This window comes from Emydura macquarii, unplaced genomic scaffold (assembly GCF_026122565.2).
Source record: "Emydura macquarii macquarii isolate MOO-44397 ecotype Brisbane River unplaced genomic scaffold, CSIRO-AGI_Emac_v2 contig_3122, whole genome shotgun sequence".
NCBI classification, from domain to species: domain Eukaryota; kingdom Metazoa; phylum Chordata; order Testudines; family Chelidae; genus Emydura; species Emydura macquarii.
In genome coordinates this window covers 6,927,864-6,947,903 of record NW_027133259.1, presented here as the reverse complement: position 1 = coordinate 6,947,903, position 20,040 = coordinate 6,927,864, and the positions used below count along the sequence as shown (strand labels likewise).

General features: G+C 48.1%; 1 protein-coding gene across 1 annotated transcript; it reads left to right on the top strand.

Moving 5' to 3' along the window:
* The first annotated feature begins 12,084 nt into the window (after positions 1 to 12,084).
* NANOG (Nanog homeobox) lies at positions 12,085 to 16,026 on the top strand. Its single transcript, XM_067531072.1, has 4 exons — positions 12,085 to 12,265; positions 13,901 to 14,169; positions 14,986 to 15,075; positions 15,622 to 16,026. The coding sequence occupies exons 1-4, from the start codon at positions 12,085 to 12,087 to the stop codon at positions 16,024 to 16,026; spliced, it is 945 nt and encodes a 314-aa protein (XP_067387173.1).
* Positions 16,027 to 20,040: the final 4,014 nt, after the last annotated feature.

The following is a 20,040-nucleotide window of genomic DNA, read 5'->3' as shown; positions in this document are numbered from 1 at the left end:
TAACAAGTGGCCAATATTTCGGAGTGTCACTCTTTCTCACACTGTGGCAGCAACAGAAGGGGAGGCAGCATATGAGGTGGATGTGGCAGGGGAATGTGAATCAAGGGACCTGGGTGCTAGTCCTGGCTCTGCTACTGACTCACCGCGGGACCCATGCTTCAGTTTCCCTGGCTGTAAAAAGAGGGACATGGTACTCACCCACTGCTGCGGAGTGCTTTAAGATTATTGGATGACAAGCACAATATTAGTGAGCTGTTATTGTTTTATTTTATTTTCTCATGATACAAGTGAGAAGAGAATTAGCCATCTATTGCTATGTCTCGTACACACCTTGGTTAGGGTATCATATGCACTGGGATGCCAGCTGGCAAGGTCTGAGGTCTTTTTCTGCAATAAGCAGCAGCCGCCACAGTATGTAAAAGGCCCCGCAAACTCGCAGAAGATTATACCCTGAGCCCTAGGAACGGGGAAAGGGTGGCGGTGCCTAAATTAACCAGGTTATGCCTTGAGCCCCAGAAGGGTAAAGGTGGGATGCCCTAGAGTGTGCGGGTAACAAGATCAGACCACTGGTCTATCTAGTCCGATCTCCCCTCTCCTATCATACCAGATAAGACTGTTTATAAGGTAAGTTCTTTGGGGCAGGCCTGCCAGTTACCATATGTTTGGTCAGTGCCCAGCACCCAGGGGCCCTACCTTGGTTGAGGCCTGCAGGCACTCCTGCAGTATAAATGTGATAGAACAGCAGTTCTGGAGGCTACCTCCTGCCAGAGTGAGTCAGGCTGTTGGTCCATCCAGTTCGTTTTCCTTCCCCTAGGAGTTGCCCAGACTTGATGATTCAGATGAAGGGAAACCCCCCTCCTCCCGCACTCCCCACCCCCATCATGCACTTAGCAACAGTTGCGCAAGCCTGTGAATAGGGGTGGGGGTGGGCTTTGCTGCTCTTTTTGCTGCAGATGCTCATCTAGCGTTCATTTGCTCCCTGACTGTCCCCTCCGCTCCCAGTGCACAGAACGGTGCTTCAACCTGCCTTCTCCAAGAGAAACATCTGTGCATCTTAAAAAAACAAACAAATCCCAAACCCTACCAAAACAAAACACTCCACCACTATACACCCAATTCTCCCCCTGCGGAGAGACTGAGAGAGGGCATGAACCATGCATGGCAGATGTTAGTCATGTAAGGTAATACACCACTGGAAGGCGCTCAGATACTACTATGATGGTGATATACGATAGAATAGACTTGCTGTCTTTCCTCTTTCTGCATTTTCCTTCTGTGCCGGTGTTTCCCTTTGCACGTCTCTACGTGTCGCTATGGGCTTGGATGTGCACGTATTGCCAAAATGAATACATCAAATATCGGAGGGCAGATGCTGCTCTGAGTAACACCACGGTGCATGCAAAGCAAAACCGACGTTCTGATCTCACTGAAGTAAATGGATTTGGCCCTATCTCCACTGAGGAGTTGCTCTCAATTTACACCCAGATAATGGAGATCAGAATCTCGCCCAATGGGCCAAATTCATCTTTGGTGTAACTCCATTAACTTCAGTGGCGTTCCCAAAGGGATTACTTTGGGCTTCTGTACATAGGACAGGATTTTAGAATAGGAATGGGATTTTATACATGATAGGGCAGATTCTCCTCTCACAGACCAGGCTTACCTGGTCTTTTTCTTCAGTTCTTCCACCTTTGCATTATTACTGTTGCAGTAGCAATAGTGGAGGCGCTAGTGTAGACAGGCTGCCAATCACCTTTGGCATTTTAACCATTGAGTCATGTAGATCTGCTCTGAACAGGTTTAAAAGATACAGCGATCAAAATGCCAATGGTCTACATAGTGCTGCCAACTTTGCTACTGCTGGTGGAACTGCAGTAGTGAGTGAATGGGCAACAGAGGGAAATGTGAAGAGGAATTCTAGTGTAAACATAAACACACTGGTGTGAATCTGGATTAACCCCATTGCAGTCAGTGGAATTACTCTGGATTTACACTAGTGATGTTGACAGCAGAATCTTGTCCTGTGTCTGTTTCTCATTCAAAAATAACCTTGGTTATACACACTGATGCCCAAAACATGTTCTTAAGTGGGGTTATTTTGCCTGTATAGATAGGTTGCAATCATGTTAAAGAACCAGGGTAGCAACTAGGTGTGACTGGAGGGAAAAAATGACTCCCTGAGACCTGGTCTACACGCAAATTTTGTTTTGATAACACTATTTTGGTTAGGGCTGTAGTTTTTTATTGAACCAGTACAGCCCCTCCTGTGGACAGTTATACCAGTATAAAGGTGCTTTAAGTCAGTGTAGCTTATTCCTCTTCCTGCACTAAACTATACTGGTGTAGGCACTTTTATACTGGTATAACTGCGTCCATACTTGGGGAATTCTAGTGCTTTAACTATGCCATTTTATGGCTTTTTCTGTCCAAACTGCCAAGGACCAGGTATGTCTGATAACACTCCAATCTCTCTCTTTGTGGCCATGTTCAGTTTCTCTCTCTCTCTCTCTCTGGCTATGTCGGGATAGCTAGATCATTAGCTTCCAGGGACCGGGATCACCTTTTGTTCTGCGTTTGCACAGTGCCTAGCATGAAGGGTCCATGACTAGGGCTCAATGGTTCCATAGAACATAGAACTAACAAATAATAACAAGAACTCAAGACAGCTCTCACTAGAAAATCCTAGAGGAGACGAGGCCCAGGTAGTTCTTGCCTTGATGTCGCTGGTCAAGGGCAACATTATACCCCCACTACTTCCACTAGCTACATCAAGTAACAAACTTCATCCTCTCCCCCCCCTCTGTTATTTTTCTCTTTATCTTTTTCTCTCTCTCCCCCTCCCGTCAGCCATCTCAATATTGTAAACAAAAGCAGGTAAATCTCCTTCTTCCTTCAGTCCCAGACGACATCCACCTGCTGATTCCATTCCACAGCCCCTGGACTTTACCATCCTCCCCGCCTCCATTCAGATGGAGAGCGGGTGAGAACCAGGGAAGCCCCAGGCTCTAGCACTTGCTAATCACCCATGAATACCCGGGTGGGAGTCAGCCCTAGGGGAAGGGAGAGTGAGGGTGAGAGCTGAGCAATATGGGGAACCCTGCTCCAGCCCAGCAGGTGCTGGGCTTGAAAGAAGAATCCCCCCTAAAATCAGCTAACAACCTCAGTGGGGATCAGCTCAGAAGGGACCAGAAGGGGAATGTATGTGTCTGTTGGGGTTTAAGACACCAGGAGGGACAAAGTGACTCTCCTGAAAAGCGTGTGCTAAATTCATGGATTTGGCTTCTGTGCTGTGTGTTGTGCATGCATGGGCCCAACTTTACCTGCAGACTCTGTGCCCATTTATGCCCACTACAACAGGAGCCAAAACCATTCATTTAGCACATCTCCTCCTCAGCTCTTTTCTGACCTGCATTAGTCACTACAGGCTAAACAGGATCATCCTGGGTCAGTACTCGGAGGAGAGATGTAGGGAAAATTCTGATGCTGCAGAATGCAGTGTGGAGAACTCCGTAGGAAGCAGGCTTCCCTCTGAATCACTCCTGAGACCAATGCCCTGCTTCAGAGAGTATGTGGGTGACTCAGTGGAGGGCGCTTTTCCCCCTGAACAGCTACTAACCCAAATGCCCCAGTGTGGACCTGGGGTTCACTGGATCATCTTTTGAATGACATATGAAATGGTGGCCCCTGGCTTCTCTTGAGAAACCTCCTGGCACTTTTCACAAGAGTAGGAATGTCCTGGATGTAAATATCGCCTGCCCTTGACTGTTTGTCTGGGGTTTCTGTGTCGTGTTAAACCGCTACAGAGAAAGGAGTGTGTCAGTGGTGAGAGGATGACCTTGATCCCAGAGTGTACAGCACCTTGGGATCCTTCAGGATGTAAGTCACGAGAGAAATGTGCCACGTGGTTATCTGTGTAACAAGTCAGCTGCTTTACCCACCTGATTAAACCTCTTCTTTTCCTAGCACTTCTGGGGCGAGACGCCTGAGGTTGTGTAGTGGCTGAGGGATGCCTTCCTTGCACACACAGCAATCCAGCTGTGCCCATGTCACTTATTTTGGCTGAAGGTTTGCTACAGCTGTTACTGATGCAGATGCTATTCTCACTGGGGGAACACTAAGAAATTGGCTATGTGGACAATATTCAGACTGGGCAAAGGAGAGCAATATACCTCCAAGATAGTATGCTCCTGTTTAATTCTGCATGCCTAGCCGGACTATCTCTTAGGGGCCTCAGGGGAGCATGTCTGGGGTATATTTGGCAGTACTTCCAGCAAATCAAGACCCCTAATACCACGGAAGGGGGTTGGGAACTAGATCATGCCCTGGGTTTAAAGGGGAGCCCCTCCACGGCTTTGTCTACACTAAGAAACGTAGGACTCATAATTCCCCACTGGTGCAGCTCCACTCATGCGGCCAGAGGTGGAAGCCGTAGCATGAACACAGCTCAAGCATTTTTACCCATATATTGTCTAACCCTGATTAGAGAGGGTCTAGCTGACCTGGTGATAAAATCGCTGGTGCTGGTCTAGAGGAGTGCTCCCACTGTTACAATTCTGACTGAGTTGCACGGGTGCTAGAGAGAAGGTGGGAGGAAATCCTCAGTGTAGACACGGCTCTCGAGGTCACATCTTGGCCCTCTGCCCACAGCAGGTGTAGAACGGTGGCCTACACTTATTTCTGCAGGGCCTTGTCCAATCCTAATTCCAAGTAATGCTGTTTCCACACCTTCCCTTGGGAAAGCTGTTCCACAGCCTAAGCGATCCTGCCAGGAGGAAATGTTTCCTGCTATGAATCTGTGGAATTTGTCAGTGTGTGTGTCAGGAATGGGTGGTAGTGAAAGAACAGACCCCTCAACCTCTTGACCTTGGGGTTTGTTCATTAGCCTTCCTGCCCACGTATTTTCACACTCCACTTTTCTGCCCAGGGAAGCATTTGGATTTCATGCCAGTGACTGCTTTGGCCTGAGTCTGCATCTTCACTATTAACAAAGGGCCACAATTATCCTGCAATTCTCAGGTGATCAGGAGCCTGAGATGTTAATGAGAGGGGAGCGCTTTGTCCTTTCTCTGACCTGCTCCCCCAAGGAGCCCAGAGAAAGGAAAATGAGATTATAATATGAATGAGAGGCTAATTTTTGTTATTCTTTCAAGACTGGCTTCCCTCCACAGTCACTGCTGCTTGCCCCGGTTGGGATGCTTTAGCCAGTAGCCAGGAATGGGAGGAGGATGAAAGGGTGTCAAGCACTGGCGGTAGTGCTGGGGTAGCACGGGGTGCAGTTATGTGTGGGGAGCCCGGGACTGGACTAGCAGGGGTGCTGCAGAACTGAGATGTTTTCCTAAATTTTAATTAAGAAGGTTCAGCCTTTATTGTTTGCTTGGCAATGCACAGCTGAGGAGATGCATGGTTTGGCTTTCCAGAGGTATTTGATTTGATTTGACATCATTTTTTGCCCCACTTTGAAAAATGTTTTTATGCTCCCACAAAAGGTAAATGCACCAACCCCACGTTGTGAGGGGCCCAGTCATGCTCTCCTTACTCCGGCCAAACTCCCATTTTAAGACAATGCAGACTATGACTGGTTTGAATTACCTGGCACCCAGACTGTAACAGTCTTTGTCCCAGGGGGGCTCAGGTCATAGGGTTGCCAAATCTGGTTGGAGGTATTCCTGGAGACACCATCACATGACATAGTCTTTAATTAAACAGTAACCCTTAATTTGTGGAGACTCCAGGACAATCCTGGAGGGTTGGCAACCACACCAAAGTGAGACATTCCTTCCTACTTTTGAAAATGACTTTTGTTCTGACTGACAGGGCCCAATTCACACTTCAGGCAAAGTCCTGGGAGCAACAGGAGTTGTAGCTGGTAGCTGAATTCAAGAACAGTGCGGAAAGGGGGCCGTTTTTTGTCCGAGATACGCGTTAGAAAAATAATATCTGTGCCACAGATAATTGCTTGCCTACCTGTGTCTGGTCCCTCTATGCTGCAAAGCCCTTATTGCAAGATGGTATCACCTTCCCCAGAAAACACAGCTCAGTCTTTGTTCATGTGTACACTACAACTTAGCCAGGGAACCGCGTTACGTATGGTGAAAAGTTCTATTGTAGCTAGGACCTAACTGGGTCCCCACCAGGGATTGTCTCCATTACAAAAGCTTATGGGATTTGAACACCATTGGGAGCGCTCGAGTTTGCTGACATGGGCGACTGCCACCTGCTCCAAGCTGGGGCAGAGGAGACTTCCGTGCAGGCTGGCACCCCGGGGATGTGGGCAGGTAGCAGGCAGCTGCTGCCCGTCTTCAAACTGGGGCACAGGAGGCTGTCTCTCGGCTCAGAGCCAAGGCGCGGGTGGCAGCCACCCACCTGCGAGCCCAGCTCGCAAAGCGCAGGAGGCTGCCACTGGGCTCCCATCCGGGAGGTGGGACCAGGCAGGACTGGGAGGCTGCCGCCCGGCTTCCCAAAAAGCCAGCGGCTGCCGCTCAACTTCCCAGGACTGCAGCAGCTGCCGTCTACCTCCCAGCTGGGACTGGGCGGGAAGCAGGCGCCTGCAACCTGGCTTCCCCAGAAGTCGGCGGCTGCCACTCAACCTCCCTTCACTGGATTTTTCGCTGCGTACCCCCCTGCCTGTGTCTCGCGTACCCCTACCTCAGGTTGAGAACGATGGTCTATAGTATATCAGCTAGTCCTGGGTAAAACCTGGGCTGACACAGTGTTGAACATGATTTGCCCTGACCTACATTGACTGCGAAGTCATGATCAGCAGCATGTCAGCTAACTTGAACGCTCCCAGTCGAAGGAGGACTTCCTAATGTAGACAAGCTCAGAGAGCTAAAACCTTGGACACTCAAGATGTGTGGATACTGGGGCAGCGTTAGGCCTGGTCTACACTCGAGAGTTTTGTTGACCAAAATCAGCTTTGGTCAACAAAACAGAGATGGTGTACACACTGCAATCAACCTCCCCGGCCTGTTTTTCTCAACAACATAAAACCACCGCAACGAGAAGTGTAGGGGGGTTTGGGTTTTTTTTGTCAGCTTACTTAGGAAGAATGCAGTGTCAGCGTAGACTGCCTCCCCTTACATCGGAGATGGGGCTGGCATTCTTGTCAATGTCACCACGCCAGCGGTGAAAGCCCAAGCCTGGGCTGATGTAAACCTAGGTGGTTGGTTCCCACTCCCAGCTGGGAGCCGGGGCAAGAAGTCCGGGTGCTTCTCCACCTGTTCCCTGCCGGGGCAGCCTTGTCAATCCCAGTAACATGGCTGAGCTGTAAAATGGAAGTGGCTACCTGTTCCAGCAGAGAGCCAGCAACGGAGAAGCCCCGCGCAGCTTCCTCTGGCTCCCAGCTGGGAAAGGGGAGGGGAGAAATCCCTGGTGGCTTCTCCAGGCTCCTGGCTGGGACCGGAGAGTGGGGGGCAGCGAGACGGGGCTCTCAGCTCTCCACACTGCCCCTTAGGTCCGTGTAAGTGCTCCTGGTGAGAACACACTCCACCGACCGAAGGAGGGCAGCGTGGACATCAGCCACCATTGTAATTACAGCGCTGGCTGTAAGTCAACCTATATTAGATCAACTTATTTGTTAAGTGTGGACAAGGCCTTAGATTTTATTTACACAGCCTCTAACCCTGACTCAAGTATATTTGTAATGTACACAAGCCCCTGACTTGGACATAGCTGTAATGTGAACAAGCCTTTCTATAATGATCTAAAACAGAGCTGCAGAGCTAAATAATTGTGTGTGTGAGTAGGAGAGGGTCCAACTCCAGATGCGAATTTTGCCGTTTGAGCCCATCTCTAGTAAGGGAACTGAGGCCCAAACAATGGTCGTCCTGAAAACTCCACAGTGGAGAAATAAAAACATATTGAAGATGGTTTTTGAAAGGGAGGCCAGACGGACTGAAATGAATTTCCACTCGAGCTGGGTGATTTTTTTTCATGCATATAGTTTTTTTCACAGAAAAAGATGCAACTGAAACTATTTGTGGATTCAGGTAGATTTCAGCAAATTGTTTTGGTTTAAAAAGAGAACCCAGTCAAATAATTTTTTTTATAAATGCCTAAACCACTCATTTCAGCATTTCCAAAATGAAATGTTTTGACTTTTCATTTCAGAAATACCTTTTGTTTCAATCAACCCAAAATGAAATTTTCAACTTTCGTTCCACTGAGCAATTTAAAAAAAAAAATTCAGTTTGAGCTGAAACAATTTTTATTTTTTGCAAATTTTTCGATTCAAGTCACCAAACCAGAAAAAAAATCTGTTCTTCACCCAGCACTAACTTTCACATCTCAGGGCCTACCATAACTGAGATGCAATCCCCTGCTGAGGAACCTCAAACAGCGGGTGATGGCTTAGGGGTGTCCGAACTTGAAATGTTACAATTGCACAGCTGCAACGCTGCAGCTGTGGGGCTGCCGCGCTTCTGTGTGTAAACATGACCTATGCCAACAGGAGGGGTTCTCTCGTCGCTGTAGTTCATCCATCTCCCTGAGAGGCGACACCCCTCCCTTGGCTTTTAGGTGTATATGTGGTGCCTCTTGAAGCCAATTGGTATAACTGAAGGTGGCAAACCAATGGCCCTTGGCTCTACCTTTGCCAAAACCTGGCTCTGCTCCTGCTCCTGGCAGAGGTGAAACAATGGTAGTGGGTAGAATTAGAAGGTAGAAGGTAGAATTTAGCCTTCTGTCTCTATTCTAAATCTCATTAGAAAACATCTCCCTTTGTCTCTGGCACACTTGGGAATCTTCTCACGAAAGGCAATGTGCAGAGGTAGTTATTATTGTTATGGTATTAAAAGTAACATTTTGACTGGTGCGCTCTGCAGAGCCAAATGTGCTGGTGAATGTAACGCTATGAACCCACACCTGTCTAATTTGTATTGATATAATAGATCAGTTTTTCTAATTAAAATAATAATAATAACAATAAATAGCACTTTTTTCTTTGTGTATTAATTACACTCTTTTAGGCTCCAATCCCGAATGCACATGCTTCTATCTGATAACAGAATTTCATGGCACTACCCACATACACAAAGAGAAGCCCGTGTATAATTCTTTGCAGGGCTTTATTTATTGACACACACTATAGTGATCTATAACAATAATACCCAGCTCTAGCATAGGGCGTTTCATCAGTAGTTCTCAAAGGAGGTCAGCATCGTTGGCCCAGATCCATTGATTTCAACGGAAGTTGGGAACCTCGATATTTTTGTGGAGCTGGTCCCTTATCCTCATTTGACAGCTAGGGAAACTGAGGCACAGAGTGGGGTTGTGACTTAAGCAATGTTGGCTTTATTATTAATTATCATTAGCATTTGATTACACTTTAAAATGATAATATAGCACGATGCCAATATTTATTATTTAAGGCAATGGCAAATATGTGAAAACAAACATCCGAAGGATGATATGGCTATGTTGCAATACACAGTGCTTATCCTGGGAGTCAATAGTTTTGCCACTGACATTAAGGAAAGCAAGATCAACCCCCACTAATAGTTTTATTTATTTAAATTAGGAATGTGGAGAATGCCTGACCGGGAATGGACCCTACTGACCTGACACAGGGGAGAGAGAGACAGCCATGAATTTGTGCTGTTTCTTTATTTCAAGCATCGATCCCTTTAGCCTGATTCGTTTTCCCTAGGGTTCTAGTCCACTGCCTTGACTGCCCAGGTCAATCTAATCTAATCTAATCTTTAACAATCTAATTTAGAAACACAATCCCAATTAATTAAGAGTTCAGCCAAGTGGGCTGTTGCTGCAGCCAGCACACCAAAAGCTTCCAGCCTCTTGAAGCTTATTTAAGACTTGTGAACTCTCTCCCTGCCGTGGAGACATATCTAATACATTTAGCACCTAAGTTCGGGAAGGCATCCTCGGGGGAGTTGCCCTTTGGGGCAGGGGATTCGAACACACCTTCCAGCTGCCTTCCTTTGCAACTGAATGGGCTGCCGATCTTGGCCGGCTGAACTCCACAATAGGTTGCACTAGCATTTTCAGTGGGGGGTTGTGTGTGTGTGTTTATGTCTGGTGCCAGAAGTGATTCCTTTCCTGATGCCTTTGGATTCTTTCAGGAGGGGGTGTCTAGTGCCTGCTGGGCCTCATTGCCCCCTCCTTTGACTGATTTCACTGGGGGGGAGAAGTGTCTGGTGTGGGGGGAGGAGACTATTGTCTCTTTCTCTGAATTATGCTGTAGGGAGAGGGGGCATGAAAGGCATTTGAGGCCTGATCCTGCCCCGCCCCCCTTGAAGTCAAAGGCAATTTTATTTGGCAAAGCTTATTGACTTCAGTATTGGTTCAGGCCCAGACAGCTGAGGCAACAACTTTATTTTTTCCTTTCTCGCATTCTTCAGGTGTGCTTTTCCAACTAGATATTTTTCAGATCCATCTTGCAGCCTCCTCCCCTCCCCCCGTGAATAGGATGCAGAGAAACTCCCCACTGCCTCTCTTAGTCTCCCATCAGACTTGTAGATTTTTGAATCCACTGACTGCAGAAGAGGAATGATTTCCCCAGTTGTTATTTTTCATTTGGTTTTTAAGGAAAATGTAATAGCAATTTTGCCTCTTTCCCTCCCTAAAATAAATAAAGCTTAATTTCGGGACCTTATCTTTAAAAATTAAGAATACTTCATGCTTTTATACATCAATGCTATTTTGTTTGGTCTTCAAAGGCGTTTGGAAATGTATCTTCTTAAGAGGTAGTTTTGTTGACCTAGGTTTGTGGGGAGGGGAGGAAGGAAAGAAATATGGTAAACATTTTTTAAGAGCAAAAATTAGGGAAAGGGTTTTAAAAAAATGAGGGGGGAAAGTCAGGAAAAAGACATGAAAAGGAGTAGGAAGTGCAAGATCCATCTACTCTTGCTGCCTCCCTATAAATCCAATCCTGGGAACTTTGATAATACCAAAAAAAAAAAAAACCCTAACAAAACACAGCAAATGAGAAAACCTGCTCTGTTTTGAACTCATCTCCCCACAATAAATATATTTAGATACCTGCTAGAAAGAGGGGGGGGGGGCTAAAATATTATTGCATTCATTTGCAAAGAGGCTGAGTGCTTAACTGTTTGCAATTATGGACCTGAAAGGTTTTTAAATCTGCAGACATACATGCTTTCCTCAGGCCCCAAGGGGAAACTCTGGGTCTGAGTTAACTCTTTGCATAGCGAAAGGGGGGCAGGGGGCTGTATACACTAGTAGGGGGTATCTCCCTGCTGCCAAGACTCAGAAGCAAAAGGACCTGATCCTGCCATTGATTGAAGTCAATGGGGGTTTACCGTTGAAGACTTAGTGGGACCACTGCCAGACCTACCACCCATTGCTAAAGTGCGAAGGAAATTAGCAAGGGGTCCTTGATTATTAAAATATTTCAATTCTGCATAAAGGACAGCCAAATTTTAGACACCTTTTGACAATCTGAGCAAGTCTTTTGCAGAGCTGCAGGGTGCTGGCTATTTAAAGGTCCTGTCTACCTCACCTCTATTTAACATTACATGTCGGAGGAAAAGGAATCAATAATTATCTATCTATCTATCTATCTCTGATTATCTTTCTTCATTTGAATCCCTCCCTGATTATCTGTCTTAGTTATCCACCTAACCCATCTGCTGATGATCTAATATTGTGACCATGTCTATGTAGGTATACATACAGCTCTGTACCACGAGCAGGCCCAGGCAATAGATAATAGATGTCTGAACCATAAGGATTGTGCACCTTAACGCTTAGACACAGCAGTGATGAACAAACTTTTGGGTATCTATTTTTACATTGAAGTTTTGCAAACCGTGTTTGTAAACTATCCACATTAACTCCTCATTTTTTTCTCCTTTCCCCCCCACCCCCCTCCCGTCGCCTCCCAACCCATAGCCACTCCCCTCCAATCAACTTACTTTTAACATGACAATGACCTTGAAACTTCTCTCTAATCAAGCCAAAGTTAGGAAGGGCATAAAGCTACCCCCAGCCTCCTCCATGGGCATCTGTTGGATGTTTGTCTGATACCTGTCCATCTCCCGTCCCCACATTGTCTTCGCCGAGATCAGGGTTTTATCTTGGGGTAAGGTTCCCCAGACACAGATACCCATGAGTGCCCACCTCGCTATGGCCCCCTACCAACCTTACCCAGCCGGGGTAGGAACTGGAATAAGGTACGGAGACTACTACTGGAACTCCCCAGGGGAGGTGGACAATGCTCCCCGCAAAGAGACAGCAGATGCTGCCGCCCCCGTCCCAGAGCCGGAGGAGAAGACCCTGCATAACCCAGGTAGGCCAACTTTGGAGTACTGAAGCAAACATCAGGTGAGGTGATTATTATTTTCAGTATCGCTGTCTGAAGTGACGGCAAGGGGCGGGTGTGTGAGATCTGAACTCAGAACCTTTCCTCTGTATCCATAGCCAAAGGGACCCCCTCTCCTCCCAAAAACCCCAGGCTCCTAATTTTTTTTGGGGGGGTGGGGGGAAGGCGAAGGAAGAGGGAGTCCTAAATGATGTCTGATCTGTGGGAAGATCCCACCACACTAGTTTAGGGGGCATTTCATTCGGGGTTATTGCCCCCAGAGATGCAATAACCAGTCCTCTCTGGCACCGAGCTGGGGTGGGAGGACGGGGTTATCCTCGGAGCAGGCCCCGAGTGGAACCACCAGTGGATCCCCCGCGTCCAGACGAGCGCCTTTGCACACGTGTTTCGGAACCCTCTAGGGAGGGCCCCGATCCTGCCCTCCGGACGCCGAGGCCAGCCCTGCCCTTGAGTTCATGTCCGTGTGCGGGGGACGGGACACGATTCCCAGCTCTGGCGGGTGAGGAGCTGTTCAGAAAGGAGCCGGGGCGAGGTGTGAGCTGGGGTGTGAAGGGCTGGGGGGCAGGAGCCGTGGGGCAGGAGCCGTGTTACGATGTGGGGGAACGTGTGTCTGGCCAGGGACGAGAAACCCACCCACCACCGGGCGGTTCTGCTCATCCTCGCCCGGCCCCTTGGAGCCCGGGCGGGCAGCGGCGGCCCCTGCCTGGACCCATTTGGACCAAGGCTCCGGTCTGCGGATGCTCCCTGCGAGCCGGCTGGTGGCTACCCGGACTCGGGAGCCGCTGTCGGGGCGAGCGGCCCTGCATTCCCGGCCCCTGCCCGCTGGGAAGGTGCCGGGGCGCCGCGGGTGACCCAGACCCGGGGGTGGCTGCAGCCGTTGCACTCAGAGTCTGGAGCAAATCAGCCCTTTCCTGGGATGGAGGCACGGGGTGCAGTGGGGGGGTCATCTCTGCTCCCCAGGTCGGGCTGGAGGGGGGGACACGCAGGCAGCTCCCTGGTGGCCTCGCCCCACCGGGGCTTTCCTCTGCCGCGGTGGCCCGGAGCTCCCGGCGCCGAGCCACGGGGCGAGCTTCCATCCCGAGCGCCTCCGGCTGGCGCCTGTGGATTCCCACGGCCCGGGCAGACTTCCCGGGGCTCAAGCCTCCCGCAGGAGCCGATTTCCCACCCAGGGGCCAGTGCTGGCCATAGCGGCTTCCCCCGGGCTGCCCTGCCTTCCATCCTGGCTCAGCACCCTCCTCCCCTGCTCTGGGCCCAGCCTCGATTTCTGCTGGGGCTGGAAGTTCAGCAGCTGCTGTCTGGGGGGCCTGTCTAGGTGACCCCACAGCAGGCAGTGCTGGGACCCACTTTCCAGGTCACCCCACAGCAGGCAGTGCTGGGACCCCCTGCCAACAAGGGCAGTTGTTCAGTTTTCAGGGCCCATTGAGACATCCCCAGGTGACTGCCCCTTGCCCATGAAATACCGCACCCCTGTACCCAGAGCACTGCTGGGATATCAGGCACTATACAAAAGCGAAGTATTACTCCTTGTTACTTCAGGGTAAATTATCCTCCTATCACACTGCACGCACCCATAATGTGACCCTTTCCTTTCTCCCTCCCTAGAGCTCTCTCCGGCTTCCTCCAGCTCTGGAACACTCTTGCGCTACACCCCGGACTCAGCCACCAGCCCCAACACGAAGCCCCCCTCCCCACACCCTGCTATCCAGATGGGTGGGGTGGAAAGCGGAGGAGGGGTGAAGAAGGCCAAGAGCCGCACGGCCTTCTCCCAGGAGCAGCTGCAAACTCTGCACCAGCGGTTCCAGAGCCAGAAATACCTCAGCCCCCAGCAGATCCGGGAGCTGGGTTCAGCTCTGGGCCTCACCTACAAACAGGTGAACACTGGTATCTGGTTCTGTAGAGCGTTAGCATCCTAGTGGCTGGGCTGCATCCCTGATTTGATGTGGTCTTTCACACATGGTCCACTTTTCAATGGGAGCTCTCCCAGGCAAAGTCAGATTCCCCGCTGTCTGGCCTCCTGTGATGTAATTAACATCTGTGCAAGGAGGCTGTGAAGTGCTGCCAGTCATTCTGCAATCTTCTTGCTGGCACGTCCTAGAATTGGCCATCCGCTTTGCACAGGTGTCCACGACTAACGAGTGGCCGGCAGTGAAGAGCTGTTCTATAGGGAGCTCCCCTCTCTGACTCACTGCTGCCCTGTTGTCTCAGCATGATGCTGGGGAATGCTGTGCTGCAGAGAAAAGTATGGGTGACCTGGGTGCACCCTCTGCTGTGGAGTCAGTGCTGATCCTAATGTTACAGTATCATGCTACTGGGTGCTGTGATGCAGAAAGTGGTGTGGGTGACTCAATGGGGGGTGCCCCTTCTCTCTGACTCAGGACTGACCCATCTTTCATACAGAAGAGGAGGCTCTGATTCTTTGTGATCATGAAAGATCCTGTGATAGTTTGCAACAGGGATGTCTGTCCCAGCGCCTGTGGTTATATTTTGCTTCCCTAAATTCTCCCATTTTCAGTTGGCTACAGAGAATTGTTGTATATAATTGCTATGGTCTGCCATGTTCCAGCCCAGGGGTGGCTGCATTTCAGTGGTGGGTGAAGCAATCCCTTTAAATAGTATCTAAACATTATTTTGGGAGCTCTGTCTGAAAAGGGATTTTATGCCCTTTCTCCTACCCCCGTCACCTCCAGGTGAAGACATGGTTTCAAAACCAGCGGATGAAGTTTAAAAGATGCCAGAAGGAAACTCAGTGGATGGAAAAAGGGACATGCCTATCCCAAGTAAGAAGAGGTTTCATTACGGCTCATTACCAAGGGGGGCGTCGAATAGAATAACTATCTAATGTACGTGTTGGCTATCCAGTTAATATGGGATTCTCATTAATAACCAGCACTTGCTCAGGGTTTGTTTGTTTCCAGTACAGCGGTCATTCTCTGTTTATTGCATCATGTAATTTAAGACGGCATTGGGGATTAGATAGATTTTGGGGAATGAGAACAGAACTTTCTGCTTCTGGGGTCTCAGGTCAGGGGAACTGGCTGGATCAGAGAATGGCATATGGACCCCAGATTCAATCCAGATAGCCCCGGAGAAGGGTTTGGGATGAGGAATCTTTCACCTCTTGGATACTGTTATCTGTATTGGTGATAGAGCACAGATGCTAGGGGCCCCATTGTGCACCAGAGTTATATCTCTAAAGAAAAGGCAGTCCCTGCCCAAAAGCGCTTACAACCTCCTGGCTTGTGCTATTGGAGCCTCAGCGCTGTTTGCTTGTATCTTGCACTAAACCACCTTCGCTCTGTCTCTCTCAGAATGGATTTCACCAGGCGGGTTACCTGGATATGAGCCCCAGCTACCACCAGGGTTGTCCAGTTAGCGCCAGCAGGAACATCCAGACTGTGACCAACGTGCATCAGAGCTATGGTAGCAGCCAGACCTACGGGAGTGGCCAGAGCCTGTACCCCTTCATGTCTGTGGAAGAGGAGGGGTTCTTCGGGAAAGCCGGAGGGGCCTGCAGCGCCCAGCAGGCAATGGGCTTCTTCAGCCAGCAGAAGATGAACTTTTATCACGGCTTCCCTGCGAACGTGGATTATGCCGACATGGAGGCAGAAGACAGCTATCACTTCCAGAACGCCTCTGTCACCACACCATCCTTCCCGGGCACGGCTGGGCGCCAGCAATGCTACCCAGCGTGGCAGCCACAAGGAACCCAAAGCGGCTATAACTCTTAGGCCTCTACTTCTCTTTTTCTTTCCCTCTTCCACTCTTTCTTCCTTCCCTTTCTCTTCTCCAGCCTCTCGCTTCTTTAGGGCCCTGATCCTGAGAAGTGTGGAGTCCTGCAGCTCCCATTGATTCCAGTGGAGAGATTGGCACCTTGCAGGATGGCTGGGGTCTCTCTCTCCCTTCTCTTCTTTAAGAGGAACCTGTCTGGGTATGGCTCCAGAGGTGTGTTGCATGGCTCTGAAGTTGGCTTTCCTCATATTGGCTCCGGCTGGCTCCAGGAATAGGCTCCGTGTGTGTATGGAAAGCCGTGTTCAGGGAGGGAAGTGTGTGAATGTTGGAACTGGAGACAGCAGAGTCTACACCAGTGAGTCCTTTCCCTATCCCAGTGCCCCCAGCAGAGCAGTATCCCCTCTATAGATCGTTTCCAAGGCTTGTCCAGTCCTGGTTTGAAATGTGCCCACGCACAGGGTTTCCCTGGGGAAGACTCTTCCACCCTTCAGCAGACAGTATAGAAAATGTAGACAAACGTAGAAAATGTTTCCTGATTATTCAACCTGAAATTCCCCCCCTTTCTCTGTGTCCTCCTCCCTTTGCTCCCATTATCCACCAGCCAGCCTCTGTAACGTTTGAACATCTAGTACATCCTTCATCAGGGGCACTCTCCTGCCCTCACCAGGGGCTACATTTGATAATCCAATTTTTAAAAAATCCAGATTACTATGATCATAAATAACTGCAATCCTGTCTGCTCTTTTAGGACCTGTCTATCTACCAAATGCTGGCAAAAAATCCTATTTTGGGCCCAATTCTCAGCTGATGCAAATCAGCATAGCTTCATCGACATTGACATTTGCACCAGCTAAGCATTTGGACCACCACGGGGGTGAATGGAATTCAGATTCGAATTTCAATTCATTGTGTAATTAAGAAAAAGAAAGAAGGGAGGGAATGAAAGGGAGATTAAGAAAGAGGAGCAAAGGAAGGAGGGGGATGGAAGAGGAAGAAACATGGAGGAAGTAAGCAATATGGTGGATTAGGTTAATATCCTAATCAAAGAAAAATTACCTAGTTTTTACAAAGTGGCTAACTTCCTTGTGCATGTCAGTTCATTGCCAAATCTCATTCTAACTGCTCTTCCTCCACGTCTCCCCGCTTTTCTCTGCCAGCAGACTTCCAGCCCATCACTACCAGGGCTATGGCATCACGAGTCACCATTGCTGTGAGCAGCTGACGTCCTCAGGTATCCATCTGATTCTCTTATAGTAATAACTCATGTATCTGTACATGAAGGATCCCATAGCACTTCACAAATTACAAACACAGCACCAATGGAATGAGGCCACTCTGGGTGGAAGGTGGCAGCCAGGCAAAAATATTCTAGTTATTTCAAACCTGATGCTTCGATCACTTGTCTGAGAAATTAGAGATGGTGGATAAGCCCATTAGATCCTATCTATCCCCTTCTCCCAGGGGTCAGTGTAGGATTGCTCGCTACTGTCTCTTCTCTAATTGTGGGTTTAAGTGACTCAGTTAATGGGGCTCCCCTCACTTTTCTTGGGGAGACATTTCCACAGTCTAATTAGATTACTTAACTATTTCTTTATTTAAAGTGGGACATTGTCAACTTCTCCTGGACTCAATGTTTAAGCTTTGTGGGGGGAAAAGTGAGAGGTGGGATTTTTAAAAGAACCCAAACCCTAACTTTCTATAAATTAAAATGTTTTCATAAATGTCTTTACATTTCAGTAAAAACAGGTTTTAAAAAACTAAATTGTCCCCTGCCGTGCTGTGGAACCTAACCTCAGGCACAACCAGCAGCTTGTGAAACTGACTCAAAACAGGAAGTGAAACAGATTAGTTCCACTGCTCCAAGCTAAGTGAAAAAAAAAACTAACCAAATGGCATCACTGGAAAAATGAATGACATGTTAAAGATTTGTTTACTTTTAATAGAGGGTGTTGGTAGTTTTTGAAGTAGTTTTTGTTGTTAATGTCTGGTTTTTATCTCAATACTGTTTTTAACATCTGCACAAGGACTTTGTCCTACTTACATTTTTATTGCAAAGCAGATAAGTGTTTACTTTTGCGGATTGCTGGATATATATATTTTTCCTTTTTATATGTTACTTTTTTTTTACTTGCAGTGAGATTTAACTTGTGTTTCGTTACCCTGTGTCTGTTTTAACACTTTTGTTTCTACCTAATGTTTTTATAAACTTGTGTTTATATTTGAATGGAAAAATAAACTGGGTTTATTTTAATGTTGTGTTGATTAAATGATGTCGTAACTTCACATTCTTTCATCCAAAAGGATGAAAAGTGCTTTTGGAGACAACTTCACCTATACAGATGAGGAAAAAGCATTGAGTATTGCCAACCACAAGAGTTCAGAGCTCATGAGTTGGGCCCCCAAAAATCATGAGAATTTTAAACACAGTAAATGTTTGGATGTTTTTTCTTTGCTGGTTTCTGAGCCTTTAGGTTTAATTTGCTGACTGTTTTCCAGCCTTTCTCTGCAACCATAAGGGCTAGAAACTTAGTTTTCGAATGTAAGCTAGGTAATCTCTTGATTCACACAAGAAAATTCGAGTATGTTATGTTTCTGGGATATGAACAGAAAAATCAGATAAAAACATAACATCTTTCTGAAATGTTGCACTGTAATACTACTCGATTTCTTAAAATCCAGAACTTTTAACACACACAACCCAAAAAACACGGGCACCGCTCATCCACTTACTGTCCACAGACTGTCTGTCTGCAGGGTGCAGCTGGAAGTCCCAGATTGCACGCTCCCCTATAGAACCCCCTTGCCCACATGCAGGACCAGGAAGCACTTTACAAATCACAGTGAGAGCTTCTTATTTTAACACAGTTTTGAATATGCCACAAAGAACTGGCAGTAGTGCTCATTATCAAGTTGAAGGGGGAAAGGGGGGTTTCTTGTGGTTTTCAGTTTCTCTCCAGTCTCCTGGTTTTCTCTCCTTTCTGTCTCAACACCCGCCTTGCAGCATTACAGGAATTGCTCTGTACCATCAATCTGTCACTCTTCATGTGGATGTCTGCAGACGGAGAGGCCTTGTAGCTAGACCCAGGGTAAAGTGTGGGCTCTAGAAGTGGAATGTAGAATCAGTTGCTTGGCAACCTTAAAGAGAACCAATTTGTGCTTTCCTTTCCCCGAAGCAAATTGAATGATGCTCAAAGGCACCAGATAGATGGCAACCCAGGAAACTGAAATCCTCTGCTCCTCAGATACAATAGGAGCAGGGCACGCAGCCCTCCTCCCACGCCCTCACCCTTTCCATGACTCCCTCTATGGAAGAGAATGGAGTTCAGTCTCCACGGCCTGGTCAATCCTTGGCCCTTCCTGAGAATGCTACAAACAGCAAACAATAATGGGCTAACTGGTGCCTTGGTGGATTAGCCATGGTAGAGTTGTCAGGGTTACATGCTTTTTCTTTTTTCTGCAAGGATCAAAAAGCTCTTTGCAAATATAGATGAACTGCATCTCAGAAGATGTGTGTGTAACTATCCATCAATCTCTCCATTTCACCCAAGAGGGAACCAAGGCATGAAGGGATGTCATGACAAAGGCCTGGTCTATGCTAGAAAGTTAGGTTGGCGTAACTACATCTCAGAGCTGTGAAAAAATGTCACACCCTATATGACGTATTTAAGTCAGCTCAAGGCCTGCTGTAGACACCTCAAGGTTGATGGAAGAATTCTTCTGTTGACTTAGCTACCGCCTCTCAGGAGGGGCGGATTTCCTATCCCAAGAAGAACTTCCATCGCTGTAGCGTCTACACTTCAGCTGCACAGCTACAGCATTGCAGCTGTGGCATTTCTAGTGTAGACAAAACCCTTAATTGAGGTTGCACAGCTGTGGAGCGCCAGAGCCCAGAACAGAGCCTGAGCCCATAAAACAGCAGTTGGCAGTGTGTACTGAGAACCCTTATGGGTTTCCTGGGGTAGTTACCTTAAGAAAAGGGACGATCCCAGGAAAACCTGGACAGGTGGCAGCCC

Coding starts and splice junctions, on each gene's coding strand:
- NANOG (XM_067531072.1), top strand. CDS start 12,085: ATGAGTGCCCACCTCGCTATGGCCCCCTACCAACCTTACCCAGCCGGG. Junction 12,266..13,900: donor GAAGACCCTGCATAACCCAG/GTAGGCCAACTT, acceptor CTCCCTCCCTAG/AGCTCTCTCCGGCTTCCTCC. Junction 15,076..15,621: donor AAGGGACATGCCTATCCCAA/GTAAGAAGAGGT, acceptor GGATTTCACCAG/GCGGGTTACCTGGATATGAG.